Consider the following 12,537-nt stretch of genomic DNA (forward strand, 5'->3'; position numbering starts at 1 on the left):
TAAAGACACATTTGAAAGCCTTGAGCATTCTTGCTAGATGAAATGATTATCTTCTGGACAGCAATCCCCTGGCCGTAACTGGATCTTTTAGGTTAGGGGTTATTACAATACATTTAACACCTTGATTCAGCAAGGTATGCAAGCACGTCTCTCAGTGTGATTCAAGTTAGGCATGCTCTTATACTAATAGAATTTGAATACAAGCAGAAAAATGAATGAAAATACGATAGCTCTTATAACTGCTATTTCGTCATTGAATACACACACCAGTATAATTTTGATTTTGTGTCTTGAGTCAGGATTCCAACTGTGGTCGGGTCCTACTTCAGTATAAATAAGGTATAACAGGGCGTGTACAAATCTCTCAGCCTGGCAGCATATTTTGCTAGATAGATCCATCTATTTGTCTATCTGCTATCTAGCTGTCTGATGAAATATGATGATACATATACATACACACAAATTATGCGGAGGTGTATATATGTCTGCATGTGTTGCATGCATATAATTGTTTTCCAACTATTTAAGTTGGTCTAATAAAAGATATCAGATTCACCCAAAGAACCTTGTCTGCCTATGTCCTTAGAGCAACACGGCTATAACCTACACCCCTGTTGCGTGCATATATGCACACACACACCTGCACATCCGCAGTTTAAAAAAATGTTTCAAGAATTATTCAACATATAATTCAAGAATTATATGTTGATTGGAAAGAGAAAACTAATTTATATGTCATAGGTTCTTTAATTGAGACATGACCTATAAAACGGATTCTTGAAGATAGAAACTTTAGCTTCCAAATATTATAACCTGTAGCGAACGTTTCTACACACCCTCACTTTGAAGATGTCCACATTTCCCCCCAACCTCAGCATACCATTTCTTACATGAAGATTTCTTACATGAAGATTTAATTTCTTGATATGTATGCTACTTTTCAGTCTTTACATGGATTTTTTTTTAAAATATATATTGCTGTTTGCCGAGTTCTGTACTCCCTGTATGAAAGTCTGGTAGATACCTGAGAAACAGACTGAATGAAGCTTCATTAAAACATTTTCCCTGTCCTCCATCAGTGACACTTGCATAAAAAAAAAAAAAAAAGAAGAAGAAGAAAATAACGGCAATTTGGAAAACTCCTACACTGCTCCTATTGTTCGTTTCATCTGATCTCTCAGTTTCTTCCTTTTGTTTTACCACCTAATTGCTTATTTTAGTGGAGTGTTAAAAAGTGGGAACCGTTATACCTCCCAATTTTGCAATTGATTTCCTGATTCAAACACACACGCACACACACACAAAATCACTCCACTCCTAGTGTCCACTGCACTTCCCTGATCCAAAGACAAAAGATGCGGTCGGGGATCATTCATTGCCTCCTGTCAAATCTAGGCCATGGCTTTGTTTGCTGCTACAGACAGCACCAAATGAAAACACTTTCCCGTACCCTTTGACAACTGACCAAGATGCTTTGCATGATTGAAAGGGACAGTCGCTGAAGCAGACCTGGCACAGGCAGCTCTGGAAAGCTCTGCTTCAGGGACCAGCCTGTGTACCTTGACAGGCTTCCGCCAGCAGGTTCAAGGAGCATGAAACTCCCCCGAGTCTAGCCAAGACTGAAGGATGCATCTATCTGGAGTGAAGGCAGAGACAACGTCCCAGGAGGGGAAAGCTCTGAAGCTGAACTGCCTAGCATCTCTTCCTTGCCTTTACCTCCTCTGGCTTTGCCCCTCCAGTACAGCTGTGAGGTCAGATGTGTGTCTGTCCACTCCAAAATGGGAAAACTGGGAGGGGAAGGGATGTGACACCAAAAGGAAGGGACAGGAAGAAAAGTTTGGCTTATAGCAAGATAGGAGAAAGCTTTCCCTGCTGTCTTGTTTGCTGGGAGGTGCAGTGCCGTGTATCCCAAACAGAAGGATATGGCCAAGACAATTTTGTGTAAAATCCAATTGGGTCTGAGATGAGAGAAGAAAAATCCAGGATTTTTTTCTGTCCTTTTTTTAATCCTGTTAAAAATTCTTACTGTTTGATAATTACTTAGATCATTTCCTCTATCGGAAATCAGGGTTTTTTTTTCTTTTCCTTGTTAGTACCTTAGTACCTTGTTGTTAGTACCTTGTACCGTTCTTTTCCCTGTTAGTACCTTAGTACCCCATCCCAGCAAAGGTGACATTTGCACTCCAGCATCCTTCTGGCTCCCAGCTCTCTTGAGCTAACAAGTTTTGACTCTGGGAAGTTTCCTTCAAAAAGTGACTCTGTTCTCTGTGAGAGCAAGCATCAATGCAGAGGGTCCCAGGGGATGTGAGAAGGGACTGCTGAAGGAATAGCTCATAAATCCTCTATTGTAACCAGCCGCAAGAGAGCACCAAAGAGCTACACTTACATGCTGTGGGTGTGCTGCAAGCATGTCCTACATCAATGAGGATGAAGTGCTGTTGCAGCTGTGATGGTCCAGGAAATAAGCAAGAAGTAAGGGTTTTTTGGTGATATCTTTTTATTGGATTAACTGCATTCCTGGAAGGAGTGTTAGAAAAGCTCTTAGGTACAAAGTACCTGAACCGAAGGAGGGGTGCTTTGTGCCTGAAAGCTTGTCTCACACATGTCTCAACCAAGAAAAGATATCACAGTAAAAACTCTAGTTCCTCGACCTCAGTGGGAAATTGTGCTTTTGCTACGGTGGACCTAGGAATACTGAGCTCGCACCCTCTTGAATCCATCACCTTCAACCAACTTCATTTGTTTTGAACTCAGCCTAACCATGTGAAAAAAAGCCTAACCTGAGCTCCAGAGAGAGGAGAAAGAATAAAATCTTCATCAAACAAACAGACCTGAAGCCAGCCAGCAACTTTCCTCTGCCCTAGAGAAGCTAATCCACAAAACAATCAACATTTCTCCACTCCAGCTTCCGCAAAATCCACATCTTCACCTGACCTCTTCCCACCCAAGATGCAAAGTCCTTCCCCAAATAGCAGTGTGATTTAGCAGCATGTCCAACAGCCTAGGGCCATTTCAGAATAAGAGGAGGCTTTGCTCTGGTACAAATTTCATCTGTAACCGTGATCAAGTCACGTATGACCAGATTCACAGAAGTGTGAAGGTCTCTAAATCCATGATAAGTGAGGCAACTAAATACCTTCATGAATTGAGGCCTACATCTCTCTATGCTTCTGTTCCCAGCCTGTAGAATAATGACACTAATGTGCACCTACGCCCCAGGGGTGCACTGAAGGGTGCAATGTGCTCAGCTGTTACAGTAATAAGAAAAATAAAATTCTGAGAGCCACATACATGTCTACACACAGATGTGACCAAGCATGGATGACTGTTGCAAGGTCCATGTGAACAACTTATAGCTTGTGGGAGTTTAACAAGAATTTGAATTTGGCTATAAAACCAGGGATTGACTTCACATGCAAGGGGCAAATATGTCCCTTCTGTACGAACGTAACATAGGAGATGCCAGGGTCTCTGGCACCAGCATCCTGTCTCTCATAGTGTTACAGAATGGAGGAACAGTATTAATGCAGGACATATGGACTGATTCATCCCCTGCCCCACTCTTCTCTGCAACTTCCAGCATTCAGAGTCCCAGGGGGTCCTAATTTTGTGGTTGTTGTAACCCTCTCACTCTCCTCTGGATGCTGAAGTTGATGTGCTGTTCCCATGGAAGCTTCCCCAAGAGCATAATCCTCACAGTGAGGGTACTAAAAGGTGGACGTGTAGTAATTGAGAGTAACTTGTGCTAATCCAATACTCCAGGGGTACATAAGGTGAATATGATTTATATGCCAACAGAGCCAGGTAGATACCTCCAAATATCTATCGAGGAGCACTTGTTCAGCTAGGAGGTTGAAGTCTATTTGGCTTTGTTCCTATGTCGTTGGTGTTCACTTTCTATGCATATTCTAGTGAACAAGCCCCATGGCAGCAATGCTCCTGCAAATAGTTCCTTTTAAATGAATATTGGGCAGAAAGTGAACTTTGCCTCATCAGTATGACTATGCTGGGACTTGCTGCAATCTAGAGGTTCACTCCCTCCTGGTCATCGATTGGAAAGAATCAGTATTGTGAACTTGTTAGTGGTGTTGGCAGTAGCCCAGGATAAAGCCCAGTGTGGGTCTCACCTTGCTAACCTCAACTTCCTACTAAATTTCCCCACTTACTCCAAGGGGTAAATAATCCACCTGTTTACACCAACAATAAATTACTACATCCCACCATCCCCATACCAGCAAATTCATGGGATGAGCTCTCTCTCCACACACCTTGTCTCTGCCCACCTGTTCCTGTGAGTCGGTAAGTGGTCACATAGCTCTATTTTACTCTCGTATGCTAAGATCATGAGTAGTCCTTTTGAGGTGCGTGAAGGGAAGGATGGCTCTTACCCCAAAGACTGGTGCATATTTTAAGGCTTCATCTACATTACAGGTCTGTCTGGATTACAACCAGCTACAATGATGGAAAATCCATAATGGGGACAAGGCCAAAGTCAGAGTTGAGCCCAGTTTGCTCAATGGACTCAATCACAAGAGAAATTGAGACCCTCCAAAGTGTGCTGCACCCCCATTGATTCATCCCTGCCTCCTACTTGTGGCAAACATCCCACATTCACAGTTAGAAGCTGGGAGCCACATTCACCAGCTCTGAAAGGACATGATCCTGTGAGGAGGGAAGCATCTCTACTTCAGTGGGAGCCAAGAGCTCATTTCTCAGGTCTACAGAGCTGCTTGTGATCAATCTGCAGGATAACCACAATGGGTGGGGTGTGTTTGTTAAATGATTTTGAAATAGTAAAGAACAGATAGAAAATCCTGAACAGCCCTGAGTCAACTCAAGAGCTAATTAAAAGGAGCTTTTCTGTGATTTTTTTTTTTTTTTTGGTCAAAAACTATGCACTTTCATGAAAATTTTCAAGATTTTGGACCATTCCCTGGAAAGTCACAAAGAAAAATGAAAACATTCGCTGATGAAATATCCCATCTGCCAAATGGGCATAGAATACCTACCTTGCAATGGAACCGTGAGCATCTTGGATTAAGTTGCAAGATCCCTAGAGCAGATCACACAGAAATGTGAGGGGAAGTGGCAAGGAGCAGTAACCCACTGGGCTGGGAGTCAAGAGGCTGAAGTTTGACTTCTGTCTCTGCCAGTGATTTCCATTTATGGCCTCAGGCAAGTCACTTCACCTCTTTGTTTGAAATGCAGACAATGAAACTTAATCGAATGGCTGGACAGCATTGCATCAGTGTAACTTATTGCATGATGGCATTACTACATGACAATGTTATACTCTACCTTCTACCAAAGAAGTCAAGAGGGTGACATTTGCTGCTTTCCTTCTTCCAGCAGGCAAATTCAATCCCAGTCTGTCTAATTTTTCTCGCAAACAGCGCCCTCCATTCTTCGATTTTGCTCTGCCATGAGAAAAGTAAAATACATTTCAAAAAATCACCCTGAGTTTTATTCTCTTTACTCTCTTCTTTTTTTTTTTTTAAGTGAAATACCAGTCTACAAATGACAGTCACTGCTTTTGCAAATGGAGGATTTGCTCCTGCTGATCTCACTGGAAACTCTCTCAGTGTCTGATCCTCATACTCTTCCTCACACAGGGAAGGTACTTAGGGCCTGATCCCCAAAAGCATTTAGGCATCACAATTCAGAGCAGCAGGTAACTTTTTGGCATCCTGCTGCCTTGTAGACCTCTTAGCCCTGAGTTAGGCAGCGAGAGCAGAACTGAGAACTCTGAGTGTTTCCAGAGGACAATTCACTTCCTGTAATGAGAGCACTTACACACCCAGAGGGTGTTGAATTGTTCTTGCACTGCTGTTGGTACAGAAGTGCAAGAACATATACTTCTCTTAGTCTGGTAGCTTGGAGTGAGCCACAAGCTGTACGTTGGTCACCCACTAGGTGAAAACAGAATTCTGCCCTTCGTCTCCCTGTGTAATGCATGGAGGGATTTAGGCACCTGAGAATAGGATTCACAAGACCCTGCAGGAAGCCATCTAAAGAGGGCAATAGGAAATGTTGAAGTCATTTATGTGACTGAAGCCCCACACTGGACTGTGGGGAAGTGTTTCTCTGATTGCAATTCACAACCCAGAACACTTTCCTGGATTTGGGCACCTATCCTACCCCTTTCTCACACAGTGAGTGTTGTTGATTGACTGCTGCTCCCTCCACCCCCTGCTTTTATCCAGTATTTTGGTGGTTAAAGGATTCACCCAGAACACTGGAGGTCCCGGTTCAATTTCTGTTTCTGCCTGAGGGGATTTGAAGCTGCATCTTCCAGGAGAATGCTCTTACCCCCAGGCTATAGGGCATCCCAGGGTGGGGCTGTCTCAATCCTTCCTGTCAAAGATGTATCACTTTGCATGGAATAATTAAATATTCATTGGGCCAGAGAGAAGGAGAGTGAGTGAGCATCACTCTTTCCAGTTACAGCACTTGCCTGGGACAGGAGACCTGGGTTCCAGTTTCTGCTCCAACTAATACTTCATTTAAAATACTAATGCAGTCATTGAATCAGCGAATGGAACCCACTTTTCCCTCCTCCCAGTTGAGTACCCTAAACTTTAGGCAACACAGTCATCCTCACGCTCTCTCAGTCCCTTAGGCCTGCTGGATGTTGAATTAGGTCGTGTAAAATGGAACCACTTCAACAGGAGGGAATGAAGGACCCTGCTCTCCAAAACTTGAATATCTTGGCAGCTAAATAGCAGATGCAGGCTCCCATTCCCTCAGACCGGGGAATCCATATCTCATGAGCAAGTGCTCAAACCACTGTGCTATTGGCATTTCACACTCATGCTTTCGTCAGCACTATGTCAGTGACCTTGCTCCAAAAGTACTCACTGGATTGGTGTCTACAGAGGAGGTAGAGCTTGTGCAGCTTGGGGTTGGGGGAAGGAGGTGGGGAAGCTTAGTGTCCTGGACACACGGTGTCGGGACTCAAGCCATTCTAGGTAGATCTTTAGATACTTAGGGACCTTTACTGGCAAAAAAATGAGTTTGGTTCCAGCTGATTTTGGAGGCCTTCAAAATTCGGCAGGAGTTAAGTCAATTTTTGAGGATCTACATTTTGGCCTTAGTCACCTGATAAGGGCGGTTTGGTGGGAGCCAGTAATCTAAATCCTTTGTGGATCTAGACTTTAGCCCATGACTCCCAGTAAAGTACTAATTAGGGCTCCTATCCATGTGCAGCAAGACTTCTCCGACGTGCTGGAAATCCAGCATGTCAGAGCAGGCTCAGTTAAGCGAGTCTGCTCCAACACACTGGATTTACAGCACATCCCAGTCTGCCGATTACTCGAGTCTGCAGGGAAAGTAGCGTGATCCAGCAGCCTCCAGCCTTATGTGTATCAGTGTCCCCACGCTGGAAAATGGAGACAGGGAGCTTTAAACTGAAGCTCGTTCAAGGAGTTTTAGTGCAAAGTGCCCCACCATCACTTCTCAGCGTGGGGACACTAATACACATTATGGTGCTTTTAATTAGCGCAGCTCACTAACTAAAGTGCCCACCCCCTGTCTCCCAGAGCACATCTATAGATGTCTTTAACACATGTATAGATGCGCTTCGAGCCCAAAAATGAAAGGTCTTAGGTTTGCCTACACGTAAGGATTTACTGAGCCACCTTGATTAAGACACACTCATTTCTGTAGCCGATACTACACATGGGATTGCATCTGGCTGCCTTTGATTCCCTAACCCAAATGATGTGTTCCACATTTACAGCTGGGTTGACTGAACAAGAGAGCATAAACTCCCACTGCTGGAGCTGTAACGAAACACTGTAACTGCTCTCCAACCACAGTCCTACTTCTTGGGTAGTAAAATGATCTTCAGCATTAGTATGGAGGTCAGACACTGGCCTTAGGTGACCTCAGTGAGATAGGCTGCAACTTCTGGTATAACTCGAAGCAAAGGGCATTACCTACTCTGCACCATCTATACCGCTGCCCCAGGCATTCCTGCGGCTAGCAGACACCTATATAGGCAGCAGTCCTCTCCTGCTTGCTGTATGAGATGAAGTCTGCTAGTTCCCTCCTTTCTTTGGTATTAAGATGATATTGTTGCCAAGAGATGTGTCAGAGACAAGAATTCTTGTGGGCGATATCTTTTTTGGACCCACACTCTGGTTGGTAGCGGAGGCCTGAGGAAGGGTACTGTGATACCCCAAAGCTACCTATGTCTATACCAACCTCCTTTCTCTGGAGCTCCCAGACTTTTGCTCTGGGCTGGCGAGTGGGCTCAGGAAAGCCAAGACTCCCTTGTCTCCTCCCTCACTGCCCCACAATTTGCCCCTCCTTGCTTTATCTTGGCTGGGGTAAAGAACTGAGCAGCACCAAACCTTATAGTAAAGAAGCCTTTTGCAAGTCTAAGAGCTAGTGGAAAAATGTCCATCAAAATTGGTTCTCAACCCAAACCTGAGGGTATATTTGCTTTCCAGGGAACATTTCAACTTTTTACAAAACAATAAAAATGTAAAACCTAAAAACAACAAATAAAAGGCTTCTTAATTTTCATGTTCTCAATGACATGTCAAAATCCTCTGTGGAAAATTTCTACAAGAAATTTTTTTAGTTTTTGTTGAAACTACCCATAGAAACCTTTCCTACTCCCTACTTCTATTTTTCTACCGTTCTAGATGCGACCAACTATTACAGCAGCAGAAGCAAAGTTGTTGGAAAAAAATCCATTGGGAAAGCAGTGACTGTATTGTCTTGACTCTGCCACATTTGACCTCAACTTACCTTCTCAAAATCCCTCCCAGGAGGGAAGCATTGAGGCATTCAGGTGGAGAGAGTCGTCTCTTCACCTCTGCAATGGTCACTTTGTATTTAGAGGTTGAGCTGAGCAGAGATAAGCGACCGGGCACAGAGCAGAACAGATCAGTGGGGTTAACAACACAGGTACCACCTATAAAACAGAAGGCACATATTAGTGGAAGAAGTCAGTGGACCACTTCCTGAAATGTTCGTCTGTACTTTGGCAAAGACAGGTATTGGTACTAAATTCAACTCTATTTTTGTTTAAAAGAAAATATTGCTCCAAAGGTTTACAGAGCAATGACTAGATTTGACATTTAATAGGAAGGAAAAATGAATCAAAGCCATGGACAGAGTTTTTCAAGGGCAAATGAGACAGTATGACTATATAGTCTGAATTGCTGTATAATACAGAACATAGAAAGTCACCCAATGACTCCTGCATCTAGTATGAGAACAACTTATTGTTGGATTATAGCAAGATACCCAAGCCTGATTTCAAAACCCTGAATGATGGAAAATATATGACATCCCTTGGGAATCTTTCCTGATGGCTAATTACCTTGACTGCTATAAATATGCATCTTAACGTTCCCAACAACTGTGTGAGATCATTGAGAAGCAACAGTGACCTAGTTTTGTCCAGGAGAATTGACTATGTAATAATAATTGTGCTCATGTCCCCTGTGTGGTTTCTTAGGTTTCTGAACCCTCATACAGTCCTCCTACCATTAAGCCAAATTTTGAGCTGGTGTAAATCGCCACAGATCCAATGAATTATATTGCCTTAAATCAGATCAGTTCTGGCCCTAGTTATTTATTGAAACTACCAACTCTTTGGCTAGGTCCCAGGATCTCTACAAGATCGCCAAAAGCCAAGGGATGGAACTCATGGCCCATAACCTTGTTCTGTATCATTCATCTGCTCAGATCCAGTTTTTTTAGGAACTAGTCCAAGACTGCTGAGTGAATTCCCATAAAAATGAAGAACCGGCATAAACACTGCTACCTTCTGTTCCATCTGCAACTTGGCTTCCTTCAGCCCACCATAAGCACAGAGCATGCATTTAGGAACAAGCGACCAAAAATTTTACACAAAGACAACCACCACACAAAAAGTTTCTCTCATCCATAAACAAAAGAAAAAAAAAACCCTCATACCCTGATAGATATTAGTAAAATCGCTTAATCCATTATTGGAAGAAACTCACATAAAAGAATGACAAAGCCCATAATGGAGTAGAATTAATCTATTTTTGCTAAATATTCATGGAAAAGTGAAAGAATTTGTCATATCTTATATGTCCAGTCAATGCTCTCTTCCTTCTGGTATCTTTGCATCCATAGACCTGGCCTTATTTTTCTTAATTTATCGTCTTATTTTTCCAAGGTGATTATGATAGTCTGATTCCTGCTCACTATAAAGCCAAACACTGCTGCCTATGTTCACACTGAGTAACACTTTAAATAGGTAGGACTAAGCATCTAGTAAGGTGATTTCCAACTTTGGCGCAGATGAAAGAACGTAACCTATGATTAGGCTTGTTAGAGTCAGTAAAGCATGCTAAACTAAGACAGAATTTGGCCTAAAGTCATTGGTATTAGCAACCCTTACACTGTAACAAAAGCTGGGGAAGCACATTTTGCTATATACATTTATAATATAATGTTTTAAAACAGAAACCTCACTTAGCTAAGAACCTAATTAGAGAAGCTCTTAAGTGTGGGCTTATTTTCCTGAATACAGATTTTTTTTCCTCTGAACTGGGACCTTAGCCTCTGCTTTTCTGGTAAAATATAGGAATATCAACTTTTATATCCCTTGATTGCGGGGTGCAAGCTCTGAAGTTTCCACATCCCTGATTTAAGCATGCACAGGGGTGTTGAGGTAGAGAAGTTAGATGCCACATGCATGAGGTAGCGTCTGTGCACCTTCCAGGCCCACTTTCATAGAAGTCAATGTACAGTTTTGTGTGAGCATTTTAAAAATGTCTGGCTTGCCATGTGTGTTTGTAAAAAGTGATAAAAATCTGGTGCCTTCTTTTATCTGATACCTTTCTCCATACTGACATATGCACATACACAGGCATATATATGCATATGTAGAGGAAAACTATGGCTATAGATACATATTTCAAGATAGAAGACAATGTATTTGCATATTTTACAAACAATAGAACTACTGAAATTAATGAAATATTAATATTTCTCTTTCTCTGTTCAGTTAAACCCATATGGGCACAAGTAATTTACACTGAATAAATAATTGCTCCTTTAATACAAAAACACGTTGGTCCCACCTTGGCTTTCATCCTCTCATCTGAGTTTCTTGAAAACCTTCTCATTACTATATAAGGGTAAATATTTGCAGTCTTAAATATTTAAAAATACCATTAATATGCAGAGAGATCCTATTGGAAGCAGTGCAGAGATGAACAGGTATAGGATAAAAAAAAAAATGCCTTTTGCTTTAAGAAACTGCAGAAGCCAAATTCAATTTTTAGGAACCTAGAAAACAAGTTGCAAATTAGGAGGAGGTAAAATCTGTTGCATATAATTATTTCATGATATTAATTATTCATTATTACAGCAACATAGAGCGGTGCGGTGCCTTCCAGACAAAGATGGGTCCTCATCTCAAAGGGTTTGCAATCCTACAACCCAGCCTTGCAGCTCTTGCTCACATGAATACTCCCACTGGGGACAGTGGGACTAAAGACCAGACTCTAAACCAGACAGAAGGGAAAAACGAGTAACAATAAAACAAGGGAGGGTTGAAGAAAAGAGAAAAGAAAGTACATGTACAACACAGTGTAAGATGATAGGTTATGCCTATGTGCCTCTTGCACACATTTTTAGCTTATTCCTTCTGACTCATTTTTAGCTAATATATTGAAATGAAACTGAGAAGAAGCAGAGGTCAGCAACAAAAGGCCTGTTTATACACTATTTTACATAAAATAGCAATGACAATAACTAGGGATATGTCACCTGCCCCGTGCTGCATCAACTCCCATGACAAAAGGCAATCACAGTTCATCTATGGAGACTTTGTTCTTGCCACCGGTCACTTCTCGAAGGTCTCTAGCTACAGACAGGGAGCAAGATCAGAGGAGAGAGCAATACCTATGCTTCTCATGTGTTATAATGGTTGATTCAAGAGATCCTTGCTCATGTAGGTAGTTTTTACTCATTTCAATAGTTCTTACGGACCAGGTACTGTTACCAATACTTTCTCCTATGAAAAGCCCACATATCAAAGCAGCGTAGTACTCGACTCAAAGTGAGTAAGAGTGGCAGATTGTGTGCCTGTTACACACAATGTTGAGCACTGGGTATTCCCTCTGAAGTCATCTGAGTGTCAAAACAAGGTCCTGTGTGAATGGTGCCAGTGGAAGAGTGCTAGCAGGACTATCCCTACCAGTAAGGCCCTTTTAAACATGTATGCTCTTGTAGGACTGGATCCATGCTGTATGGATTTGACCTTACTTATGAAAATAGACCCACTCTCTCAAAATAAAAGATTACCCACATGGAGAACTGTTTGTAGGATCTGGTTTCACATCTGCAGTTCTGCACCTTCGGCAGCAGGAGTGATCAGGGCCACAGCACAGCAACTGCTATTTTTTTTCACTTCCTTAGTCAGTACCTAGTATTCCTGGCTCAGTTACTGCCCCCCACCTCTGCCTACAGGTCGAATATATTATTCAATGTAATCGTATACATTTCTGCTTTAGGATGTGACGTTATCTTCTTATTTGTCAT

The 12,537-nt window shown here is 42.3% G+C and overlaps 1 protein-coding gene across 1 annotated transcript in view; it reads right to left on the minus strand.

The window, feature by feature from the left end:
* The window catches only part of TFAP2D (transcription factor AP-2 delta), a 52,626-nt gene that overhangs the window by 26,423 nt on the left and 13,666 nt on the right, over positions 1 to 12,537 (minus strand). Inside the window, exons 4-5 of the mRNA XM_006275168.3 lie at positions 8,758 to 8,923; positions 5,299 to 5,417 (exon numbers count right to left, since the gene is read on the minus strand). Of these exons, the coding sequence (XP_006275230.1) occupies positions 5,299 to 5,417; positions 8,758 to 8,923 (285 nt within the window). The remainder of the gene's footprint in view (positions 1 to 5,298; positions 5,418 to 8,757; positions 8,924 to 12,537) is intronic.

This window comes from Alligator mississippiensis, chromosome 1 (assembly GCF_030867095.1).
Source record: "Alligator mississippiensis isolate rAllMis1 chromosome 1, rAllMis1, whole genome shotgun sequence".
Lineage (NCBI taxonomy): Eukaryota > Metazoa > Chordata > Crocodylia > Alligatoridae > Alligator > Alligator mississippiensis.